This window comes from Anoplophora glabripennis, unplaced genomic scaffold (assembly GCF_000390285.2).
Source record: "Anoplophora glabripennis isolate ALB-LARVAE unplaced genomic scaffold, Agla_2.0 scaffold47, whole genome shotgun sequence".
NCBI classification, from domain to species: domain Eukaryota; kingdom Metazoa; phylum Arthropoda; class Insecta; order Coleoptera; family Cerambycidae; genus Anoplophora; species Anoplophora glabripennis.
The window spans coordinates 30467-52587 of record NW_019416342.1 but is presented as its reverse complement, the minus strand read 5'-3'; the positions used below and the strand labels follow the sequence as shown (position 1 = coordinate 52587).

Below are 22121 nucleotides of genomic sequence, written 5' to 3'. Positions count from 1 at the left end.
TATTTGTTTTGGCCATTTGTTTGTTGTAAATATTATTATTTTTGTGAGAAATAAGTATGTGTAATATCGTATACTAAAAAACGACAAAATGACAAAAAAAATACTAAGAAGAAAGTTATTTTCTAGAACAATTTACATGTTGTGACTTATCCTCTTCTCGCACCATATGTTCTGGTTTCAATGTTTAACCCAAATTGTTGAGTCAAAAAAATTCAAGGATCCGTCCGTCAAATTAACGAATCATTGCTACAGCTGCTGCTGTTTGTATAACGAAATGACTAACGCTTACAATATTTAATTTCATTATGCCACACAGTACGTTGTTGAATTACTGACGACCATTCGAGAAATTTTCTTCTGTCATGGTCTTTTCTTATTTTGGACTGAAACTTGTTTAACGCGGTATTTTACATTAACAAACGCTTATGTGGATATTTGTTTTCGTATACAATAATTATTTTAAGTCTATAAAACTACCAGTCACATATGAATATTAGTTCCAAAAATATAAATTTTCCAAATGTATTCTGCTTTAACCCGCAATATTTTTGACACACAAATTACAACAACAGTTTAGGAATAATGTGACGTAATAGGGTTTGGTGGAAAGCTTTCTAGGATTCTGGGAACCAGGAAATCTTACAAGTTGTCATTTTTTTTTTATTTCAAGAGAAATATTTGGAAAGAACACCTCGAAATCTATAGAAATATCAGTTTTTAAAAATTCTGTGATCCTTTTCAGCTAACTCCTGGACTATAAGGTGACCCCTGATTAGGTGATATATCGTGGCAGCAGTTTTGAAACGGTGTGACGTCAATCTATTGATTTTCTACTGCAGGCTTTATGGGTGTTATTTCTGGCCCCAGATTAGCTCCCTCACGGATACGCTCGGCGATTAAATTAAAACTGGTCTAATAAATGTTTCACCTTGATTACCTATCTACTGCTATGTTGTGGAAAGTGTATATTACGGTACGGTTTATTAACATTCTTTCGCGGCTCAGTCAGCTGTAAATCCTCACTGTCGACTGTCTATAGGCGGCTGCATAATTGTATTAATAGGCCCCCGTTTCCGATTTGATCTACGAAGTTTACAAAAAAAAAGAAGGCGTTTTATAACATTGTTAAAACTTAAAAATAGATTATTAGGTTAACATTTTCTTTTAAAATTGGAAGTACAATGCACTTACACAATAAAATTTGGTTTACTATATTTTTTTAAATTTAAGTTAATATACGGTACGCGCGCTGTAAGAAAACGTCAAAGGAATTCGATAGGCGCGACTTTAGTTAGTTCAAATATCTGATATATGGTTTATGGCCTATCGGTCTACCAATAATTGTCACGTTATTGGCTAAAGTTTACGTGACGTCACCAGTTCAGCCAATAATAGACTCTTTTAATGTGACGTCACATATTTAGGCAACCCGCAACAAATTGTCATAGTTGAAATTGTACAGATCGAATCTGATCCTTATTTACTATTTACTATTTAGATACTGTAGAAATGAACAATTTCAAATTAACTTACTTTTAGAAGTATTTAAGAACAGCCAACACGTGTTTCGTAAAATAGATACGCTAATGCGCTTAAAACTTACAAAAAGCGATATAAAATAATGTTCTTAAAATTAAATAAAGTAAAAATTTAACATTAGCCATGTTATTCCTAATGCGCATGATCGGGAAGAATAGCCTCATACGCAGGTGAGATCTTGTTGATATATCATCGCTGTCATCATTAGCGTATTTTCTCTTCTTTTGGTTAATCTTTACATTTTCTAGGTCTACCAATTATTTTTTATTGGTTTTCTTGGTGCTTTGCTGTCAGTCTGTTTATCGAGTGTTTTTTTTCTTCAAGTGGTTTATTATAGACGTACTCCTAACTAGAACCAAACTTTTCTTGAATGGTATCCCCTGTTGCGAGGCTACTTCGCTTACATGAAATTATCTTTATTGCGCATGCTCAGTAACATTGATATAATTTTAATTTATTAATTACTACAAAAGTCAATAATATAATTTCCTATTTTAATTCAAAATATTGTTCTATAAATTTGAAAATGTAAATCTATAATTCTTTTAGTTTGGGGTTTGAAACTTAAATATTTCTAATATTGCCCGAATATCGCAATATTTATGACAAAGAAGACATTTTTTTGGCACTTGTGTCCAAAGTACATAAGGTGGAAAATCGATCTAATAAAAATACTGAGAAATTCTATGCGTTTTGACTTTTGATTCCTATTGACATTCGCACTATGAGATTTTTTTCTCCGTTCAAGGCTAAGGCTATGTGCCTTAAAGCAGAAGGGAACCATGAAATACACACTTCTAACCAAAAAAAAAAATGTATATGTTGAAACGCACTTTAAAGAGAAGTTTAGATTATATAGCATTGTTTAGTAAGTGTATTATTACAAATAGAAAAAAAAATAATTGGTGTAATTTTTTTTCTTTTTTAAAATCTAATGGTTCTAAGTATTAAATTTTGCTATTGAAATTAAATGAGAGAAAGTATAACTCATAAGGGATATTTGAATGCTAAAAAATAGAACGATAAAATAAAAATGCCTTTAAATATATTTAACATATAAATATTTTACATTGTTTTATGTGACAAATGTTTACATTCCTTTATCAGTATGTACATTTATAAATTGTATTATGCATTCAAATAATTGCCATTACTGATGCTACGAGGTTGTCACCACCTTATCACCCTAATTCTTTCTTCTCTTGCAGGTCATCATGGCTCTCGCTTCACACTTGCAACTGGTGGAGGCGGAAAAACAGAAGCTTCGCACCCAAGTACGTAGGTTATGTCAGGAAAATGCGTGGCTGAGAGACGAACTGGCTTCCACGCAACAGAGGCTGCAGGCTAGCGAACAGACCGTAGCGCAGTTAGAAGAAGAAAAGAGACATTTGGAATTCATGAGTTCAGTAAGCAAATACGATCAAGACATCAATGAAGACAATAGCTCGGAGCATTCCAGGAACGAAAAGCCGGACCCTGTTGTCGACCTCTTCCCCGACGACGACAATGACGACAGACACAGTAAGTGTAAGAAATTCTTCAACGCGTTCTTAGCACCCTTGAAACAACTAACGTAACGTTTTTGTAGACATGTCGCCGACGCCACCCAATCAGTTACAGTTGTCGCAGCAAGTGAATGCCGGTTATGAGATTCCTGCGCGTCTTCGCACGTTACACAATTTAGTCATACAGTATGCTTCGCAAGGTCGATACGAAGTGGCTGTTCCGTTGTGCAAACAGGCCCTTGAAGATTTAGAGAAGACCAGCGGTCACGACCATCCCGACGTCGCCACCATGTTGAACATTTTGGCGTTGGTCTACAGGTATCCACGTCAAAAGTCGTCGACCTAGCACCTTTTGTGTGTATAACTAATTTTCTTTTTGTAGAGATCAAAACAAATACAAGGAGGCAGCGAATCTTCTGAACGACGCTTTAGCTATCAGAGAAAAAACCCTAGGAGAGAATCACCCGGCCGTAGCCGCAACATTAAACAACTTAGCCGTACTTTACGGGAAACGTGGCAAATACAAGGAAGCGGAACCCCTCTGCAAAAGAGCTCTCGATATCAGAGAAAAAGTCCTGGGTAGGGAGCACCCCGACGTTGCCAAACAGTTGAATAACCTTGCTTTGCTATGTCAAAACCAAGTAAGTAAATTAACATGTTTCGTTTTTTTTTGTACACGGTTATCAAAAATCCTTTTTTTTTAAGGGTAAATACGAGGAAGTAGAGAAATATTACCAAAGGGCGTTGGAAATTTACGAGAAAAGGTTGGGCGCTGATGATCCCAACGTCAGCAAGACCATGAACAACCTGGCTTCTTGTTATTTGAAGCAAGGCAAATACAAGGAAGCTGAAGTACTCTACAAACAGATCCTCAACAGGGCGCACGAGCGTGAATTTGGAACGATTGACGGTGAGCGAAAGTAACAATTGAACGCTACTCAAGACTGTTATCACATATACGTGGTATTTGTGTCGATATAGGGAAAAAATTAGATATTTTTAAACGAACTTGATGCTGTGACAAATTTTAACGTTTGTTAGTGATACATGTTGACGGGAGCAGCTATAAAATTTAGAATTTTCACTTTTTTTGTTCGCGAACTAGTATTTTGAGGAAGAAAAATAGTGGGTTAAATATTCCTATTTAAACAGTGATTTAAGAGCGATAAAAGACAGTATTTTTTTCATAATTTTGACTATCTCGGGAAATTGTCACGGGATTTCATAGATTTAGAATTTTTTAAAATTGCGCTTGCAATTTTTATTGCTAGGTGCTGCCAGTACAGGCACGTCGGTAAAAAGTAAATTCTACAATGGCTCTTTGATTCTATTCTCTTTGCCAGCATCGTATGATTCTTTGACAAGTGTTGTTAAATTTAATTTTTTTTTTAAGTTATGTGTGAGTGGTGAAATTCCACAATGAATTTGAAACTTAAAATTTCAAAATTTTAAGGCCAAAAAAAATTAAATCTTGGATAGGACTGCCTATTTTATATAAACTTTTAATTAAAAAAAAACATGTTCTAGACTAAAAAATTTACTTTTAAAAATTAAAATCAAAGAATTTATTGAAACACTGAAAAATTCAATTATTTTGGAGAAAAATTTATGAGAATTTCATAATATTTCCAAAATATCTGAAATGTAATGCAAAATTTTAGTGAAATATTTAATTGTTAATGATTTCATAAAATTTTTCAGTAGTTTTACGGAAATCTAAATTTAATTAAAATGAGGTAAATATAGAAACAATTTTTTTTTAATAAACCACCATTTGGGACAAAAAATTATGAACAGTTATGAACATTGAAAAATAAACATTCGCAGTTTTCAAGGAATTTTTTGCTTAAAATTTGGTACGTGTCCTGTCTCCAGTACCTCCGACAAATAATTTATTACAGCGGTGCTGCTATTAGAATAATTAATACCTTTTTCTGATCAAGTACAAAGATTAAAACATTTTGTGGAATTATTTCCGACAATTCACTTCACGTGATGTGATAATGTGCTGTTAAGGTACTTATTATTTTTAAATAATCAGAATTTCTAAGTTTCATTATTAGGTCGATTTATTCGAAAAGTATTCACGATAGAAATGTAATATGTGATAAGTGCTGAGTAGGAATTTCAGATGGTCTTGCCTGTAGTTTTTGTAAATATTCGTAGGTCTGCACATGCATGTTATATTTTTTTATCAACTTAATATTACGGCATTATTTTTTTTTAATTTGACACTGCAGTAAGATCACAAGTTGTATGGGGAAGTCTCTCTTCACGATTATTTTTAATTTGAGAAAGCTTTCATTCACCGTCACCATCCTTAGTCACTTCTGGTCTTTCTGTATATTCCATTCTGTTAAATAGTATTCTTTAGCCAATATTACCATTCCGCAACATTTTTGTGATAGTCCGTTCTTGTTTAGTAACTTTTGTTATACAGAGTGTTTATTTTATTTTGTATCTTGTAATTTAAATTTTTGTGCAATATACGATTTCATTGCATGATTTGGAGTTTTATTTTTGTCGTTTCGTTCTAAACCTTCTCCTTTTTGATGGCTGTTTAAACACACTGTATAACGGGTGTCTAACTTTCCTTGGTAACCTTTCGGATTAACAAACGTTAGATGAAAACATTCTGGACCAGTCAAAAGGCATACATCCACTTTATCCATTATGCTACTAAATTAAAAAAATTTGATAGAGAGAAAACGTAATGTTAAGATATAAATGACTGGGAGTATTAATATACAGGTGTCCCGATTTACAAGTAGTCAAGTCATTATCCATATAAGTAAAAAACAAATGAAGCAACTGTTTTTTTAATAAATGGACCCCTAAAAGACATCCAGAAACTACGACTTCCTCAAAATCACAATTTTTTTTTAAATAAAAGCTTTTTATCTGAAATCTAATAACACTATGCCCTTAGAATACCCTACTGCGATTTTTTTGCAGGAAAAGTGAAAGTTATTTGCGACAGAATTGGGGAAATAAAAAAAGCAATTAAAAAATTTAAAAAAAAATAAAATTTTAAATTTTATAATTTACAAAATGTAACACAATAAATAATATATAGTATAGAATATGTAGTATATAAGATAATGAAAACGTGGTATTAGATTTCATTTAAAAAAATTGTGAATAGTTTTCCAAAAATTGGCTAAAAAAAATCATTATTGGCTTAGAATTTGGAGGAAGTTGCAGATGTCAAACCGAGTTGTTTTATGATCTACTTAAAAAATATATTTGACATTCATTTGATTTTTAACTATAATTTGTGGCTTGTATACCTACAAATCAGAATACCCTGTATTTAGGCATAAAAAAGTAAATAAATCAGAGTTGTACTTTTTACTATAATTTTCCCAATCGTTTGTCTAAACATAAGAACAAATGTCAAACTCTTGTGTGGAAGAAAGATCGGCGTATTATAATTATATCACTCAATTTCAATCAGAATTAAAATCGAATTGCAAAGTAATATTCTTTAAAAGTTATTTTTACGTATGTTTGAAGCTGAAGCATAAAGTAGGATTTTTGCCTTATTGAACTCATTCTTGAATCTAGTTGGGAAAAAAGGGGAACGTTTTACTAAAAATAAAAACATTCAGGAACACATTGGTGCACAATCTTGACACATATTTTCTGTTTCTTATGGTCTATTCGTAAAGTAATTTTTTGCATTAGTTTAACATAAAACAAAAATCGTTTTATTTTTTTTTACTAACCATTTGCTTTTTATGGGATATCTAAGTTGCGCTTGACTATTAATAATTAATAAGCTTTTCTATATGAAGGTAAGTATTTTAGCAAAAAGGAGTAGATGAGTAAAGTTGCCGATTATTCTGCATTTCCTTTTTTTCTACTATTGATTCTATTTTAAAACGGGTGCCTACTGTATACTAGAATATTTTCATAAAATCAAAGCAGTTTCTGTTTTTAATTAGTCATCCATTGGGCCGAAGCCGAAGCTGAAAGTATAGATGATATATTATGAGGTCTTATAAATTTGCTTCTCACTACAGACATCTCGGAACCGGTAAGAGATACGAAGTAGCTTAATAATGTTTTATTGTAACGTGTGATGCTAACAGTTTAATTAACTAAGTGGATTTCACAAGGTCTAACGACACTTAGAGAATTTAAGAAACAGAAATTAAAAAAAAAATTAGTTAAATTTGGAACGAATACATTGAAGATGAATTTTTAGACAAAACGTCTGAATCTGGGTCAAGCTGAGGCAGTACAGTATTGGGGGTCATGAAGGCTTGCAAAACATATACTAAAATTTCCAACGACGTATTTAAAAAAATAAAGTTGATGATGGTCCTAGAGAGACGAAACGTTACATTATAAAAATTGATTATGCCATTCAAAAAAGTTGCCATGAGAAAGTGTTCTTCTTTTTTCAATATCACCTCAAACAAGACTGAAATTAAATAAAAACGGATTTCCAAAATTTCGTTTTTTTTTCAAATATTTCGAAAACTAATCATGTTAGCCTTGATTTTTTAGAGGCCTAATGTTGGTCCCCTGATTACGCAACTTTGCCCCCATTTACGCTACTTCGTATCTCTTACCGTTTCCGAGAGCCCCGTAGTGAGAAGCAAATTTGGAACAGCCTGTATTTTGCAAGTAAAAAAAATGTTAGCGTAAGTCTTAATTTCCATTATTATCCGTGAAATACTCTTGGGCAATATGCAAAAGCACCAGTTTGAATGTTACCAGATGAGCCAGATCTGTGCAATTTTGTATAGAGGATAAAAAGGACTTCTTTGAAGGTTATAAATAATATATCTTCTAACAAGGATAAGGCAAGGTAATCGGATCTTTGTAATTTTTGATATTTATGGTAAATGTAGTTTGGTCCTTGAATAAGAATTTTCCGAAGTAGTTCGACGCAACGTTCATAAATTACCGAGATAATCGATTTTGAAGTTTTACCTGCCAGCTGAATCCACTCGATGTGACACATTTTTCAACTAATTGGTAGCGTTCGAGTCCAACAGTCACGAGATTGCTGGTTCAAGTCTCGTCGCTCAACATTTTTTTTTCTCCTCCAAAACGGACCATGTTTTTTTTTATTCTTTTTCTCATCTCAAAAATTATGAACAAAAAGGTAAAACTTCAAAATCGATTATCTCGGTAATTTATGAACGTTGCGTTGAACTACTTCGGAAAATCAAGGTCCAAACTACACGTACCATAAATATCAAAAATTACAAATATCCGATTACCTTGCCTTCTCCTTGTAAGAGCTTTAAGTAGAACCTTGTATATTTGAGAATGTTCCATTTTTTTACACAAAGTGTGGCACTCCATCTTCTAATTATTATAGTCTATTTTTTTCTTTTTTTAATTTCTACATCTTAACTCATATTTCTTTAAAAGTTTCACAACTAATTTATACAAATTTTACATTTGCTGCTGTTGAGATACTCGTGTTACAGTCAATAAAACAAACTGTTGGATTTCACATATTGCGACGTCAAATACACATTGTATTGTTAGGGGACAACAAACCTATCTGGCAAGTGGCGGAAGAGCGGGAGGAGAACAAGGCGAAGAACAGGGAGAACGCTCCCTATGGGGAGTACGGCGGATGGCATAAGGCTGCTAAGGTGGATTCTCCTACCGTCACCACCACATTGAAGAATTTGGGGGCTCTGTACAGGAGACAGGGCAAATATGAGGCAGCGGAAACTTTGGAGGATTGCGCCTTAAGGAGCAGGAAGGAGGTGAGCCTAAGATTGAGTATTGACAGTTTTTATAATTTCTTTGCGTCATACGGTGTTACTTTATTAGATTTTGATAAATGTTGATAATCACCTCTGCATCATGCTCTGAAATAGTTTTAATAATATTAATTGCATTTATCTGGCACTGTAGTACACAATTGATTGTTAAATACAAAATATTTTTTTTATGCTTTTGAAAATTAAACTGAAGGGTGGCTATTTTTTAAACAATATATCTTCGAGAAGTTGTTTTGGTATAACTAACGACTCTCTTCAGCAAAAATTACAATTTAAAAAATCAATATTTTTTTATTTGTTAAAAAAACATTGATAATTTTACCTAACCATTCCCAAAACTGATATACAGGGTGTAAGAAGTTTGACGACCATTACTTCAGCATGAGATAGAGTAATCATAAATGAACAAAAAAAGTTGACAGCAGCGCTTAACCTGCTGAGGCACACCACATGTGCACGCAGCAGACTTGTCCTACGGAAAAAATGTAAACAACTATTACATTTAGTAAATTTCAAGAAATTGATTTCCATCTTTTAAACAAACAAAATAAAATGTATCGATTTTGTAGTACGAAGATAGTGTTGTGCTTAAATTTTAGCTCGAATTTTAGCAATTATGAATCTCTTGAAACAGGAACTTTTAATCAAATTATGTATTTGAAAAATATGTAATTAAAGTACCCAAAATAATTTAGGTACTTACCAAAAAGCAAAATTCAGTAATTTTTAAACACAAGTACAAAACAAACTACAATATATGCTTAAAATGTCCAACACCATTTTCGATGCACGTACAAGACCTTTGAATCCAATTTTCCTGCACCAGCTGGAAAACACCTCAAGAAAAGGAAATAGTGGTACGCAAAAATCACTCCGACACGGTTGAATCCAGATACCAACTGAATTGCGTATTGGTGATTGCTAGACACCTTAGTACTCGTGTTAATCAACTGCCGCGCCGTTGTCATATTGAATATGAATTTTATCGAATTTTAAATTTATTACAACTAATTATTTTTTTGGAATTAAGCATAAAAAAGTATTTTATGGTATTATTTGCATGCAGTTGTCCATATTTCTTAATTAATCGAACTTTTGTACATTAAGTTGGAGATTTTGGTAATTTTTTTCTCAGAAATGGTGTTGAGTTTAGGTCCCATGTTATATAAGGTTTTTTTTGTTTATTTTAATGTATTCTATCGTCTGTTAAAATTAAGACAGTGAAACTTCTAACACCCTGTATGTCTGTAAAATTGATTATAAACTTCTTAACAGCTGAACTATTTCAAGGCTATTTACTACGTTGTTGGTTTAAGTTTCTTGACATTTCGAAAGTCATACTGTTCTTCGGAAGAACCTCCGCAACTGAACTTTTTTAATAACAGTTTGCTGTATCTGTCCATATAGGATGAATTTTGTTACATTATTTTTAAATAACTTTTATTTCTCGCCGTACCTATATACGAAACGTCAGTGACATTTTTAAAAGTTTTTAACGATGCAGATAATTTGTATCATGTATACAAATCAAAAATCTTTTGAAAATTTTTTCCCTCGAAATTTTTGATCGATTATATTCGAAAAAAAATATATTAATTGCTGAAAGCTTTTTATGGTGCTAATTTTGTTTTTCTTTCTACTTTTCCTTGTTATTTTTTAATAAACAACTAACAATTTCATCTTTATTTCCATGCTGCAGCATGTGCAACAAGTAAGTTTGAATTTTAAGTAATTTTAGCTAAGGAATACAATGTTTAATAGATGTATTTTTAATAGAAATGTGGTAGTTCTTTTACAGACCTATGAATGAGGATTTAAATTAAAAAATTTACTTCATTTAGGGAAGGTTATAACTTGGACTATATTTTGTGTACAAAGAGGAGTTATTTTAATGTTATGTAGTAACAATTTATAGTTTGAAGTAAAATTACTCTGATATAAAGGGTGTTTCCTAAGTCTATGACAAAACTAAGGAGGTTGTTGCTACGATCATTTTAGACTAAAAAGTATTAATGGTGTAGTGTGTCTGATTTATGAAACGTGAACAATTAAAGACAAAAATTTAAGACCCAAAAATATTGGACAGCACTGAGTATTTTGGAAATCATCAATCAAGTGCACAATGTCAACCTTGTGGCACACCTGAAAGAATTTATTAGACATGAACCTAGCAATCTTGATACTGAGTATGGGTAAATAATTTTCATTGAAATAAATGTGAATTTTTTAAATTTCAACAGTTCAACACTATATATTTTGAAAACTAGCGGTTTTATAGCCTTTTTTGTTGGTTTAAGGAGTAACCTCCTTAATTTTTGACATGAACTCAGAAAACTTACCGTATACAATTCGATTTATTTTTCTGAGCATTTTTTAAGATTTCCTTGTTTTAGCAGGCCTTAGATATAGTGAAACATTCAAAAGTAGCCAATTTGTTGGGTGATGATAGACGCAAATCAGCGAGTATTAAAGAAAAGTCAAGAAGAGGCTCTAGGGAGTCCCTGGATATGTCCTATGATGGCGAAGAGGTATGTGTTTATTATTTTCGTGGTGTTTTTATGATAAGGACAAGTTTATTAGGCTTTTGCTAGAGTAGACACGTTTTTAGTATTTTCCTTTTAGTTAGTAATAATCTTTGAGTTCATATTCCAGCAGCGCAGCAGATACTTGTTAATTTTTTAAACGTGACTTCCTTCATTTTTTGATAAATTTAATCGGTTAGCTTGTTTCTGGAATATGGAATCGAAAAGGTAAGTTTTTGGTTGAAATCAAAATGTGTGTGCTTTAATAATGGTATTTCTTTTTTTGTCTGTGGATTATCTGACTTTCACCCTTCCTTAAATACACAAATATTTTTCTAAGGCATTTATCAACTCCATTAACATTTTTTCTTAAATTTTTTGAAATAATTTTTTACGCTTTCTAGTTTTATTTTAAACTCCATGATAAAATATCAATTTATATAAATGTGTTAGGGTAGGGATGTAACAAATATTTATTTAAAAAAATACGTATAATTATTTTAATATTAAAAAACATTTGAATAATTATTTAATTATGGTTGCACTCGCAATTATTTTTTAATATGAAACAATTAATTAAAACTTTTGGCAGATTTTAAAGCTTTGACCCATTACTCTTTGCGATGCCTGTTTTGCGTTTTCCAATTTTTTCTTTCTTTAGATATAGGTATTGTTTTTTAATAAAGTTCTGCAACTTCTACTTGTAAATTGAATATTTAAATGTCTAAAATGTCGCATAATTTCTTGTAAAGACCAAAAGTTCTTGGTTAACTCAAATTTTTTACTGTAGTGTCTCTTTATCGGAATCTCTTAACAATATGCAACCATCTTCTTGTTTTCTCCTTGTTGAATATTTTGATAAAGAGTTGTGTTTTTTAAATTTTCATCATTTCATTCCTCCTTTTCTAATGCGAGGTTGCTAAAATTACCACATGTACTTTTTTTAAATCTTACAACATTACTGATTTACAGTATCAGGAACAATATTAATTTTCTTGTGGTAAGACTAGTATTTCATGGATAGATAGCAGTATTAAAAATATTAGACTTCTATGTTAGATATTACTTGGATATGTGACTACATTTACTTTTACTTCTGCATGTTCTCTCTAGAAGGTTGAGAACTTTTGGACCTTACTATTGCAAAAATTAATGAATACACTACACATCACATTTAATGTACTCCTGAATACGAGTCCCATTTTCAAAGAACCGTTTTTGATGGATGATCATTCATTTTTTTTTTTTAATTTATTCGCCAGTAATGATGCTAAGACATAAATTTTTATTGCAACAGCAGTCTTCAGCATATGCAGATTGCAAGAGAAAATAAGTTTTTTTGCCCTGAAATTTTAAATATCTTGTAGAGTGACTAAGCTAAAATAGCGTATGTCTACTAGCCCAGTAAATGGAAAAAAATTTGTAAAAAAATTCGATTTTAATTTAGCAGGTCTCAAATGAAGAGTTTTTGAAAACCCATAAATATAAACAAAAGCAAAAACTCCTTTTGGATACAGCTAAAAAACTCCATTTTTGGTAATTTTTACATTATAATCATTGTTTAAACAATGATCTTGTTGTTTTAAACCAATACTTTTTGGGAAATTTTATTTCTTTTTGCCTAAACTAACGATTAAACCAAGTTTCAATCTGAAACGAATTACCTTTTGATTTACACGTATTACAAATTTCATTTACTGGGCTATACTTGAATCAGTTTGTCACCCACCATTTCTGAACAATTTGAATTCAATTTTAGTAATACGTTAATTTTTATGTGAAGTGTATATCGGTATAACAGATAATGACCTGTTAACAGTTCTCTGTATTTTTGCAAGAAACATGTTCGGTTTAGAAGTCCTAGGTCTAGGTACTAGTATTTAGGGTTTGAAAAAAATTTTCTCTACCACTTGCAAAGCAGTAATGAAAGTATGTTTAAAATACGCCAAAAAATTATGTTTAGTTTCTATATGACTTTTGAGCTGTGTGTGTGTAATTTGTTGTTGTTTTTGGCAGACAAGCACTGCAAGGACTCCAGACACAGAAAAAGGTGGATTGAAAACCAAACTGTTTAACGCACTGGGTATCAATACTCCTGTTAGCAAACCTAGTTCTTAGTTAGTTACATTTTAAGCTTTCTTTAACTTTTTAATATTTATTTGTGGGCTTTCAGAATGTCTTAGGCCAAATTGTTTTTTTTTTTACATCATTCGAAAATGGCCTTTATAGTTATATAGTAACATTCCACCTAAGCAAGAGTCGTGGACAACTTCTCTAATGAACTGGACCTTTTCACATTTTGGTGTCTAGTAGTATGCCTAATGCCTAATCAGCGCTTAAAATGTCAAAGTAACGTAGATGAAAGATCATTCGATTCGTTAGTTTCTTTTTTATTTGACACCAGATATGTACTAAAAAATCTTCCAAAAAATATACATTGGTGTCGGAATGAGAATAATTGTAGATTATAGGTTTCTTTTCTATTTCTATTGACTCAGGTGCGCAATACTTTTTTTATCAACTTATATTAGAACTTGTAAAGGAATATTCCAAAAAATGGGTCATTTCTTAGTTTCATATTTTTACCAAAGCAGTATTTACTGTTCAGTTTGCTACTTGCTTGAAAGTAGCGTTGAGCAAAATTTTACAAATTAGAAAATTTTAGAAATTAGAAGTTATTGCAGTGGAAATATGAATAATTTTTTTCTTTCAGAATTCCATCATTAGTTTTAAAGATGTGCCACTAAGTCTTTTCTTTTTTTTATATATTAAGGCAAAGTGACTGCAACTGCGAGTAGATTTAGGCCAGATTTTTGTCAGTATTACTTATATTACTTGTAATCTGGTTCACTCTCCACAAAATAGTTCCTTACAATTTTTTTGAGTATTCCTTGCACAAAATTCGCTTTTCCGCCTAGAGTAGGTAATTGTCAAACGAAGATCCAAGATTTTTAATTCAGCCCTCAGTCTTCCCTATATGTTCACGTATATTTTGGATCTTCAATTTTAGGTCAATTATTTATTACTGATTTGGTGCAATTACCCGTTTTGTAATTAATTCAACGAATGGATACTTACGAAATTTACTTATTAATGTATTTTATAAAACGTCAACGATATGTTTGGTACAGAAGAAAAATGTATTTATTTGCTTATTTTGCTGTATATTAGAATGTATATTGAATATTTAAATGATGTGTTAACTTAAAATTAGTGTTTGTTAAAATTGTTTATAATAAATAAACATGTTTATTGATTTTTATTTTTAATTTCAACCCCTTTATGATTTACGATTATTTGCATGTTTCATTTGGTTTGCCGAAAAATTATGGAGTTGATAATCGCTTTTAACTTTGCACTAACACACTTTACGCTTTTGGCTGCAATCTCGTATTTTATATGTACTTTTTTACTGTTACTTATTGCGTATTTAGGACCCGAATTTGCTTTTACGTTGGTCACTTTGCTAGATTTATTCAGAACTGGAACGTCGACCCATCCCGATGGGCGGCGATCGTAATTCATAACTTTTCGGCAGTTTATAACTGTTCTAGATATTAAAAAATATTCTGCTGTATATAATAAACTACAAGAAAAGCTCGTGAGAAATTTAGTTCAAGCGTTAGAACGGTGCTTTGCATAATAACTAACCCATTCGGTTACTGATAACTAACAATAGCTGTAAATAAACATCACTAATTTTTTTCTTACAGAACGAATCACGAAGAGGAAGGCCATGAAGTTCTGAAAAAATCAAATAAAAATATAGGTTATACTTCTTTATGGTATTTATAATTATCACTTACGTGATGAAATTTGTATTTTTACATAGAGTGGCTAGAACAATATTAAGATGGTTATTCCCAGAGTTCTACAAATAACAGCCTCGCTCCTTTGGAAAACCCCTTAATAGTCATTAGTTTTCACCGCATGTCATAATCCCAATCATTTTCAAACCGTAACCGTTCGTAGCAAGAAACTTTCAATTTTTTTTTTCTAATTCCTTTCAGGACAAATATCCCTGACGGAATGCACTTAGCTTTTTAATATTTTTCCAATATAGTGTGCACCTTTTTACGTTTTTTAATTATTCCAGCAGTGGGTAATTTGAATGGTAAAACCGATGAGAAATACTATAAAGAAGTACAAAATTGTTGTGAGCAAAGCTAGTTGGTGATGGTAGCTATTAATTTTGTTACTGAAAACTTTGCGAAATTGTGCTGTAAATTGGATAAATGGAAAATATATATCAATTAGCTTATATTACAACAATGTAGACCTGTCTTTGAATTTGATATTACTTAAAAATCAAAAGCAGAATGTGAAAAAATCAAATATAAAATGTAATCGATCGAGGGTAACAAATTCAAAATTATCTTGTCCTTTTAGTTTTTTTTAAAAACACGATTTTCATTATTTAAAAAAATATATAATATTACCCCTAATTGGTAGATAAATCAGCAAAATATGCAGAACATTTAACAAAATATAATCAAAATTGAGATAACACAAATACAGGCTGTTACGAAATATTTGAAAAAAACGAAATTTTGGAAATCCGATTTTGTTTCATTTCAGCCTTGTTTGAGGTGATACTGAAAAAAGAAGAACACTTTCTCATGGCAACTTTTTGCGCTCCATCGAATGGCATAATTAATTTTTAACGTTTCGTCTCTTCAGGACCATCAACTTCATTTTTTTAAATACGACCCTGGAAATTTTATTACACTTTTTGCAAGCCTTCATGACCCCCAATACTGTACTGCCTCAGCTTGAACCAGATTCAGACGTTTTGTCTGTAAAAATTCATCTTCAATGTATTCGTTTCGAGATTAAAACTCTAACAATGTTTTATTGTAACGTGTGATGGTAATAGTTTAAATAACTAGGTGGATTTCACAGGGTCTAACGACACAAGTGTACGATAATTCGAAAAACAGAAATCTTAAAAAACATTAGATAATTTGGAACATTGAAGATGAATTTTTAGAAACAAAACGTCTGAATCTGGTTCGGGCCGAGGCAGTACATTATTGAGGATCATGAAGGCTTGCAAAAAGTGTAAAATTTCTAGGGTCGTATTTAAAAAAATTAAGTTGATGATGGTCCTGGAGGGACGAAACGTCACATATAAAAATTGATTATGCCATTTTTATAGAGGGCAAAAAGCTGCCATGAGAAAGTGTTCTGCTTTTTTCAATATCACCTCAAACAAGGCCGAAATTAAACAAAAACGGATTTTTAAATATTTCGAAAACTAATCATGTTAGCCTTGATTTTTTAGAGGCATAATGTTGGTCCCCTGATTACACGAGTTTGACCCCATTTAAGCTACTTCGTATCTCTTAACGATTCCGAGATCCCTGTAGTGAGAAGCGAATTAGTAACAGCCTGTACAGTACGAATATTCTTAAAAATTTGTTGATTACTATATTTCCTGTTCATTTCGCTAAACACATCTAAAGTTATTTGTTTTCTAAGAAAATATAATTTAAATATCTCGTATTCAACTGTAAAATGTTCTGCAATAAAAAAAATGGAAACTTTTTAATGGTAGGATAGTTTAATTTAATCAAAACTGATGCAAAGTATTAAAAGTCAATAGATTTATCCAGTACTGGCTTACCTTAGTTCAAATGCTAGTGCTATTACTTTATTTTAATATAATTCATATTACACAAACGAGTTGCAGATTTTAATTAGACTTGTCTGCACAATTTCAAACATTTTGTCCTGAAAGGTATTATTTTCAAATCTTAAGATGGTAAATGTACCACAGTAAATAGTGATTTGTTTCTGATGTATGAAAGTGTAGAAAGGCCATATATTTTTTACTTAAATTTGAAATTTTTAAATTCAAATTAAAGTTTTTACTTTGAAACACGAAATTTTCAGTTTGAACTCAAATACATGTATTGATGTATCAGATTTAGACTCAAAATTCACGTTTCAAATTCATAATTTAAAGTGTAAACTCAAAATTTAAATATCAAATTCGAATTTCATGAAGTTTGAGTTCATATAGGAAATTTCGATTTCCAAGCACGAAATTTCAAGTTTGGACTTAAAATTCCATGTTTCACCCTCGAAATATCAAGTTCAAATTCAAAATTTCAAATGCCAGCTTGGTTTTCGGGAAACACTTATAGGGCTGGTCCTATACCTTCATACTGATGACCTCAAATTTTTGTTCTGTTCCCATAATAGTAATCTCATTGCTTCCTTTACGCATGACAAGATGTATAGAATAAGATCCAAAAACTATTTCCTCTATAACAAAAGGGCCTTGTTCCACATAAGTACAAGCTACATTGAAAACAAAATTTACCACATTTCAGTGTTAAAATGAGAAACGAGAAATAATATCCAAGTTACTTAAATGAAATTAAAATGGAGGAACTCCGATAAGTCGTCAGCAAAAATTAGTTAAGTCTAGGTTGACTTTTGTTCACTTACTTGACGTGGCCAATCGTACTTAAATATAGTTACTTTATTGCAATATTAATGCTGCTCTTCGAGCAACAAGAAAGTTGCAATACTTTGAGTGTCGGAATGCGGGCACGAACTCTCCGATAAAGTGCTACTAGTATACTCAAGTATAGTAATATTCACTTAATTACTTTGCAAACGTAATCTATTATTGCTTCTATGGGAAGTATAAATAAATTACTAATCGATTATATTGTTTCTAGTTTAAATCAGCGCAATTCTAGTAATTCATTATTTATATAATTTTATGTTTATTTCAATAAATTTGTGGAAAAGTATGATTCCAAAATTTACAGGCAACCCTTATTGGAAACAGGGACAGTATTGATTAAATTTATTAAAGTTCTTTAGTTATAATGATTTAAGTTGTTTGAAAATGTGATTAGGAAAACATATTTAATGTCCAGTTCATTTCAAAATACTTGATATTATTAAATCGTCAAGAACCTATGTATAACTTCAAACATTACATATAGCTACAATTAAACTGTTATAGAACTGAAAATTTTAAGAGAACATTCAATCTCCCGCTTTGTTTATGTAATGTGTAACTGCATGTGCAATATGGGAAAAATATAATACATTCCATAACACACTACCCTATTTAACAGCTTATAATATATTATGTGGCTATTCCATATAAATTTTCCTAAAAGGGAAAACGTTGAAGAAAATCAACTGGAGAAGATATATAAAAATTACACGACATTTTAATCGAATTTTCTGATATATCTTCACCAGTTTTTTTTCCAACTAGTATGTTTCCGATTTTAAAACCAAAGCTAGATGAGTTTAGGTAGGGATGAGTGGAATCTCGTGTGGAATGGCTACTTTACATGTATCGAAACCTAGTTGTTAAATGTAGAAAATGGTTTATTGTTAAGTTTCTATCCATAAGATCCCTGTGTTTATTGGTTAACTTGCTAGGCCGATTTTTACCGCTTTTGCTACTTACACATCATAATTGTAATGTGATGATGACCAAAAATAAAAGTTATTACAAGAACAAACACCAGCATGTTTCATTTATATCCTGAAATAATCCACGTCCGAGCTTAAATAAAATATTTTGATTATCAGTTATCGAAGAGGATTATTCGTTCTGAAATAAAGGGAATGTACTAAGTATTCTAGTTTTATTTTTTTTACAACAAATGAACGTAGTCAAAATTACAACATAATCTAAGGAAAAGGTATTGCGATTATCTAGAAACCGATGCTAGTTAATAACTTATAAAATATAATATCTGTCGACTTAAATATCCTAATCAGGTATTAACAGTGAACAATTTCATAAACCGGAGAACTATACTATAAAAGAACAGTATAATGCAATTTCATTAACAATATTATTAATATAATCGTTTGTATTTACATCTTTTTGTAAACTGGCATCGATATGTAACTCGTATGTGGGTCCATAGTTTACAAAATACTGAAAGAATAAAAAATACAAAACAATAGTTTTCTTAATTTTACGAGATATACGGTGTCCGCAAATTTCACCGACAACGTTTAACTGCTGCCCGTTTCAAAAAATCGATCACTAAAAGTTTTGACCGCTAAAAGGGAGAGGTAACCAGAGAAAACTATCATCCAGTATATCGATTTGACAAAAGTTTTAAGAAATAATACGCCATAATAGTTCAAGTAAATGTCCCAAATTTTAACGCGATCGGTAAAAGGGTTATGAAGTTATTAATTAAATTAGTTTTATTTTTGACAACGTTTTGAAGGCTTGTAATTCGAAAACCAAACATTTTTTTAATTTTTTTTCATACATCTTATTTATTTATCGTCGTGAATATGCAGTCAACAGTTGTCTGTGAAATTTGCGGATACCTTGTATCGTATTTTTTCAAATTTATACATGATTACCTGCGAAGTGTCTGGAATATCATCGTCTAACTCTTTATCTGCAATAATCGATGTTAAGTATGTCCACAATCGTGCTGTATTTGCAAAATTATATCCTCCTAAAATCAATGAACCCTTTAGGTGCACCTGAATTTTGTTTACAAACAAGTATTTATTGTACTGTTCAATAGTTCAATAAAAGATATTAAATATTTTATCAGTGATGGCATAGATAAGTGTTACCTTTAAAATGTGAAACATAACTCGAATATGTATTTGATTTAAATAAAATTAATTTCGGATTAGTATTCTGGCAGCACTCAAAAAAATGAACCCTACTTAAAATCATATCTTGTACAATTACTTAATTGTAGGCATGTTTATATTTATTTACAATTTAATAACTATCAATGAGAAAAACAAATTACTTACCTCCACCTAGGAAAAGTGTAGGCAAATCGCTTTTTAAAACTTTGTCGACACACTCTCCTATTGTCTTTAAAGTCAAGTTACACTGTCCTATGCGGTCTCCATTTAATCCGTCTGCGCCACATTGCATTACAATGCATTTTGGTTTAAATGACATCAGAACACTGCAACCGTATTATTTTAATTACGGAAATCTCGATTTATGTTCACAATTCAAATGATCTCACCTAGGAAAAATTTTATCGAACAGCTTCAAATAATTATTATGGCCAATGCCATCTAGCAGAGGCACATTTAATGAATAATATTTTCCCTTAGAACTTCCTACTTCGTTTAAATCTCCTGTGCCAGGATAAAATCCTACACTCTTCTTGTGAAAAGAGAGGGTTAAAATTTTGTTGCTAAATTCAAATGCATTCTGAACGCCATCCCCTGAAAAGGTAAAATGTGTATAAAATATTAAACCGGAATGAAATAAAGCATAACATAATATTTCTGATGTTATTACCATGATGAATATCCAGGTCTAAATATAGGATTCTATCAAATGCCGTTGATAAAATGTGAATAGCTAAAACAATATCATTTACATAACAAAAGCCTTCAGCTGAATCCCTGAAAGCGAAAATTTTTTCAAATATATAATAAAAAACATCTTGTAAGCATCACTAGTACCTTTGCGCATGGTGCCAACCCCCAAACCAATTAATAGCGATTTTACATTTATTTTTCGCTAATAATTTGGCAGCCGAAATAGAGCCCCCAGCTAAAGTTTGAACCAATTCGAAATTTCTTTCCAAGATTGGACACTCGTAGCTCAAACCATATTCTACTTGCTCCTTTTCAAATTCATCAAAATTATCAAGATCGTTGACCTTTTTTAGGAAATCTATGTAGCTAGTCGAATGAAATAATTTTAATTCGTCTTCAGTAGCATCTAAGCTTTGAACTGCTTGGAATTTTCCAGTCAATAATAAACCATAACAATTTATTAAGTCCTGTACCATTGAAGCCTACATAAGTTATTTGATGATTTATAAAATTATACTTACGGCATTTTAAAATTATACTTACTCTATTCAACATGTTTGGCAAGCGGTTACATTCTCTTATTAACTTTTCAGAATAGATATAAATAATTTTTTTGTCCATAAATTCAGTTTTAATCAAACGAAAATTTATAATTTATAGGTTATAGCGGGTAGCGAAATATAAAGCCTAGATAAATGATACTATAAAGTATTTATAATTCAAATTTACTGGTTACCTTGGTTACTGTCGGTACCAACTGTAACAACTCTAGAACAACTAAACCATGCCCACCAACTACCGAAAATTATACGCAAACGAGGAACGAAACAATCGTCTTTACTAACTAGTCCTCTGGTACTAGTATTACATAATACATACAATCAAACCGAATAGTATGCAAGCAAGGAAATACTTCAAAGGAATATTTAAAAATATTGAATATAGGTTTCCAACTGAGCAATTTGATTCAATAGTAAATTTCTGGTAGCAATAAACGGTTTATAAGTGTGGCAGGGAGTTATTGTAACTTCTCTCTGAAGTGTAAAAAGTTTAATAGAGCCACAGTAAAATACAAATGTAGTTCTTCGAGCGTGACGTCATAACAGTAGTATAAAAACAATATTTTAATTGGTGGAAGAGATCTAACATCACTACTTTGTGCTGTGTGGTGATTTAATTTGCCTTAAATGCAATATATTCTGTTTTATTAAAATTGAAATAGATGGGTACCCAGAAGGAAGGGGAAGATTTATTGAATTATGACTGCCTATGTTAGATTTTGTTTTTTTTTTAATTTTGGATATTCTTGTAAAAATAATCGTGGTTTAGGAAAAACATAGGACAGGAAAAAATTTAAATAGGAAATTGAGTTTAAAAAAAATAAACGAAGTACTTATTATTTCTATTGTATATCGATATTTACAATAATTTTCTAAAGAAAAGTCATTGGCGCCATCCCCACTTCTTGATAATCCACGCATGTGCCCTGCGCT

At 31.2% G+C, this 22121-nt stretch overlaps 2 protein-coding genes across 11 annotated transcripts in view; one reads left to right on the top strand and one right to left on the bottom strand.

Annotated features, from left to right (window-relative positions):
- The window catches only part of LOC108906464 (kinesin light chain), a 31351-nt gene extending 15492 nt beyond the window's left edge, over nucleotides 1–15859 (top strand). For 5 of the 10 annotated variants that reach the window (XM_018709729.2, XM_018709724.2, XM_018709721.2 and 2 more), the window contains 8 exons: nucleotides 2748–3066; nucleotides 3128–3362; nucleotides 3427–3685; nucleotides 3750–3954; nucleotides 8556–8782; nucleotides 10500–10511; nucleotides 11197–11328; nucleotides 13339–14064. In XM_018709729.2, the coding sequence (XP_018565245.1) occupies nucleotides 2748–3066; nucleotides 3128–3362; nucleotides 3427–3685; nucleotides 3750–3954; nucleotides 8556–8782; nucleotides 10500–10511; nucleotides 11197–11328; nucleotides 13339–13440 (1491 nt within the window). In that variant the 3' untranslated portion in view covers nucleotides 13441–14064. Of the gene's footprint in view, nucleotides 1–2747; nucleotides 3067–3127; nucleotides 3363–3426; nucleotides 3686–3749; nucleotides 3955–8555; nucleotides 8783–10499; nucleotides 10512–11193; nucleotides 11329–13338; nucleotides 14065–15035 lie in introns of those variants that run through there. The other 5 variants (XM_018709730.1, XM_018709725.2, XM_018709728.2 and 2 more) reach the window with 5 other exon arrangements.
- A 3088-nt stretch (nucleotides 15860–18947) lies between these two features.
- On the bottom strand, nucleotides 18948–21308 carry LOC108906487 (histone deacetylase 8-like). The gene is made up of 7 exons (XM_018709762.2): nucleotides 21172–21308; nucleotides 20773–21110; nucleotides 20606–20712; nucleotides 20325–20529; nucleotides 20101–20261; nucleotides 19690–19787; nucleotides 18948–19246 (listed from the first exon to the last, which is right to left on the bottom strand). The coding sequence occupies exons 1-7, from the start codon at nucleotides 21247–21249 to the stop codon at nucleotides 19118–19120; spliced, it is 1116 nt and encodes a 371-aa protein (XP_018565278.1). The 5' UTR covers nucleotides 21250–21308; the 3' UTR covers nucleotides 18948–19117.
- Nucleotides 21309–22121: the final 813 nt, after the last annotated feature.